The sequence below is a fragment of the Mus pahari genome, chromosome 4 (assembly GCF_900095145.1).
Source record: "Mus pahari chromosome 4, PAHARI_EIJ_v1.1, whole genome shotgun sequence".
NCBI lineage: Eukaryota > Metazoa > Chordata > Mammalia > Rodentia > Muridae > Mus > Mus pahari.
Window position 1 is genome coordinate 22232034 of NC_034593.1, and position 4472 is coordinate 22236505.

General features: G+C 41.1%; 1 protein-coding gene across 4 annotated transcripts in view; it reads right to left on the reverse strand.

Annotated features, from left to right (window-relative positions):
• Nucleotides 1-3315: 3315 nt before the first annotated feature.
• Nucleotides 3316-4472, reverse strand: part of Fndc3b (fibronectin type III domain containing 3B) — a 290533-nt gene continuing 289376 nt past the window's right edge. For all 4 annotated transcript variants that reach the window (XM_029537515.1, XM_021195296.2, XM_029537516.1 and 1 more), the window contains exon 26: nt 3316-3824. In XM_029537515.1, the coding sequence (XP_029393375.1) occupies nt 3513-3824 (312 nt within the window). In that variant the 3' untranslated portion in view covers nt 3316-3512. The remainder of the gene's footprint in view (nt 3825-4472) is intronic.

Consider the following 4472-nt stretch of genomic DNA (forward strand, 5'->3'; position numbering starts at 1 on the left):
CTCAGAACTGGATGCGTTCATCCGGTAAAAAAGAGCCAGTAATGGGTGGCAGAGAGGACCTACACTCCCGACTTCTGGAGGCAGATAAAATATTATGTTAATAACAACACAAGAAACAGAAACCGATCAGAGAAGGAGCCTGGAATTTGGGTTGCTTTAGAATAGCAGTGATGGGATCATGGTGGATTGTCCTGAAGGATGTCACCCAGCATGAGCTGAGTGACAACATCATGTACCATGTCACCTGCCTGGCCTCTCAAGACGCTTAAACTGGAACCTTCCGGGATATTAAGTATTTCAGAGGAACAACAATAAAAGCAATCCTCTTCAAGGCTGAAGAACCCTACTTAAGTCAGAAAGAATTAAAACATTTATTGGGCATAAATATATTACATATACACTACAGATACAGTTAGGTATTACATATAGTATAGTATTTGCAAAATCTATACATTAAAATTGATATGGCAGTTTCAATACAATGTATATGAAATAATCTAAAATTTACAAGACAGGAAAACATATGATTATTTTTTTTTCTCCTAAAGTCAAAAAGCCTGGAATGTATGTCCAACAGTGAGGTAAAACATTTTGTCTTTCAATTTAAAGAATTGTGCAAGGATAACATTCAAACACATTCTAATAGGGCACTTGTCAAATTTGACACAAATACTGAATGATTGTAGCCAAAGAGACAGGATCAGAAAATGTCAACATCTCAAGTCTGATAAGAACAAGGCAGATAATATGCAAAATAGCCTTTTAAAAAGTTTTCTTTTTAAACATTTTATTTGAGGACAAAGGGCAGCTTGCTTCAGATGACTGGAATTTCTTGTGTCAGGGATGCATTTGACATACAGAGACGCACCAGAGCATCGGAAAGCCACTCACTCGCTCCTACGTATGGCAAAGGGCACAGCGAAGGGCAATAGAACACTTTATTTAATTGTTCCTTTGAAATGGCAATATATATAGTTATATATCCATAGCACATATACAGATCTGTGACAGAGAATAGTGCCATGCAGAGGAATAACTTCCTGACTGAAGAGACTATAATGAATACCAAATAATGGAGAGCAAGAGAATAAAGTGCTGTCGGCTCGTGTGTCACACGTTTCAGCATTCTGAGAGCAACCGAGCATTGGAATCTCTGGGAGATCAAAGAGATTTTGGCCTGATGTATAATTTCCTTTATAACAATTCAACAATTCAGGGAATTCTTTACAGCAGCAGTGCTGAAGTGTTTTGTTTTGTTTGTTTGTTTGTTTTTAAAAAGACTCTCCCCGTGAATAGCTTTAAAAACTATTCCACTGAATTTGCCTTCACCTGCTTGTGACTGTCGCAGGGAATGCAGATGTGACATCACAGTGGGCCAAAAGACACACTTGGATGAGAGGCTGAGCTCCTGAAGGCCAGAGCTTTGGCAAAAATAGATTTACCTTGATACCATCAGTGTACAAGTCTAATTACACTAATCACCATAGTCAATAACAAAATACAGAACTCTCTATGCATAACTATATCAATCTAGGTACACGACAATGCATTGATCTTAGCACTCTTCCAGGAGATGAGTATGGTTTCCGGGTACATGTAAACCTTTCAATCACTGATAATGGATTTTTTTTTTTTTTTTTTTTTTTTTGGCATTTAATGAATTAGATGCTCTTATCTTTAAAAACACAACAAAGATGTCAGAAGGCTAATACTACAGATGTTGCCAAGGAACTAAACTGACCTAAAATTACAAAAGTATAAAACACACAAAATATAACATGCTAGGAGGGCACATTAGTAATAAGTACATTTAACATTACAATAAATAAAGATTGCACTGTCATTGGCATTTAAAGTACTGTATGCAGAATAGAGTATAAATAAACCCAAAACAAAATAATGTTGGTTTCCCCATGACTTTGGTATGGGAATAGTATAAGCTAGTACAGGGTACTTACTGCATCATAGACAACATAGACCAAGCACAAAGTAGCTATGATCAAGAAAAACCAAGGAGCAAAAATATACAAAAAAACAGGAAGGGGGAATCGGCTGTGTCTGTTGCACCCTTTTGGAATACAGTTGCACCTCCAACTCTTAAGTGTCCCTGAGGTACTTGAACATTGTGGACTTGGTTGAGGGATCCAATGACTTTGGGTTAGAACTGATTACCTCATGACTCTAAGTGAATCTGTGAGAGTGATTCTCCGCACTTCCATAGCACCGGTGGATCCAAGGTCTCTTAGCACTTATAGGTATTGAATCCCCATTTGATTTGATTACTCATGCATGGGAAAACAGGCACATAGAGGTCACAAAGCAAATTAGTGACAGACAGACCCAGGGAGAGAATCTAGCGGGCTCTTTGGCCCCCAAACATCCCATGCTCACAGCCAGTTTCCACTCCCTCTGTCCATGCGGCCAGATCAAGCCCCCAACAACAGAAGGACAAATGTAAATGGTTCCCTTGTGGTGGGCTTTATCAGTAAGATTTTTATCTACTGCTACATTAGTATCATGGGCACTGAAATATGGTATTCAACTTCATTCACGTCACTGACACCCCGAAGAATAGCCAAAGGCAAGTCTTTCAAATACGATGGGCCAACATGTAAGGAGACAGCTCATAACTGCCATGAGCTCTCGTCACATAATTCCGGTCAAACATAACAGAATATAATAACTCTAGTGATTATATTAGAAGTAGTTATGTACAAAGACAGACAGGCAAGTTAAAGCAGCTTTTAAAGTAGCCGAACAAGAAAACAACTAACTATTGCACAATGCCCTCTTAAAGTTACTGCTATGGACTGATGTGAAAAATCTACAATGTTCCATCATTTATAGGTGCATTTGGTTATGTGAGTTCTTAGACAGGCAACTCATAGTGTTAAAATCATAAGGGATACAGAGTAGCAAAACAATTTAGATTAAAGTACACACTTTGACTTAGATGAGCTAACACAGTTACGTAACTGAGTGACGTAAGGATGGTCGAGGTGGCCTCCTCCGAAGGCACACTGAATGTCCTCATGTGGCAATACTCTGACAACACCAGTGGAATCCCAGCCCTGAACTACATACACTGTGATTCTGTTAACAGATATAGATGATCAAGACATGACTGTGAATATAAATTACTGAACTGTAACACACAAGATGATCAAAGGCTTGCGAAAGACATCAGAGGGAACAGACCAGAAGCACATGGGAAAGCCTGACAAAACGAGCTCGCTGGGCACACTGGCTCTCCGTGTCTGGAGCTTGCCCATCACTTCCTTCTCTTCTTAGTTATTCCTTTATTTATTATTGTTTAAAAAAAAAATCCAGTTTAACCTCTTCCTAGTTTTGCATCTCAAATAGGTGCAGCCAAATACTCTTTCCCCTAGCTAAATGTGTAAAACAGGAGAAGCATAGAAATCAAAGAACTTAACAGCGTAAAAGGGGGGAGGCTCTGAGTAAATGTGTATTAAAACGTGTGGCGTCCCGTGCATACCTCTGGCCTGCTGGATTTACTTCATTAAGAAGTATTGTAATATAAAGGCAAACAAGATGGACAGGGTCGCGAAGCCAAGCACGATGAGTGCGGCAAACTGTTCGTCGGTGGGCATCATGCCCTTCATCTTGGCCTCGTCCATGCCTCCCAGGTCCCCTGTAAGCATGACCTCACGCTGTTGTAACATGAAAGCCGCAGAGGGGCTGAATGCGCCACTGAGCTCCTGAGACGTGTCCACACAGCGGCGGCAGGCACACACGCGGAACCTGTAATCTGTGTTGCTCTGGAGGCCTGAGATTTGGAACGTGGCTTCTTCTCCCTTGTACACCTTCAAAGAAAGGAAATGTCGTAGGTGAGAGACTCAGAACACCATGGCTGTCGCAGACATTTGTGTTGTTAGGGAACCACCCTGGGAACGTACTTGGAACCAAGTAAAATCCAATGACTAGACTTTGCCGGAAGTGGAGGTAGCTACTGTGTTAAGTACAGAGACACAGAGTGAGTTAAATGTCTACAGTGCAGGCTGCCTTCCAGAAGAGGTTTAATGCGAATACATCCTCTGCTTTCATCTCCAGAACAGATTAATGTTTTTAAACTGAAGCAATAACCAGTGATGTTGGCAATACAGCACAAAGGTCCTCCTTACCTCTTACACATGTTACTGGCTAACAGGCACACCCAGCCTTCTGACGCTGTGACATGACCTATAAAATGCACCCTCGAGAACTACCTAGTCAAATCACACAAACAAAACAAAACACCACTGTCCCCACCCTCATAATGTATTAAGAAAGTCTATGAGTTGTGGTGCACCTTACTTGTGGCTGTCCTCACCCTCTGGACCACTGGTTCAACACATCTATAACTTAGACATGAATTTAGCCACAGTAATGATACCTCCCCCCCCCCCCAGGGGTAAGCATCGCTCTGGCTTCCAGGTCTGCAGCTTGCTTTGCCTGTGGTTCAACCCCCCCCC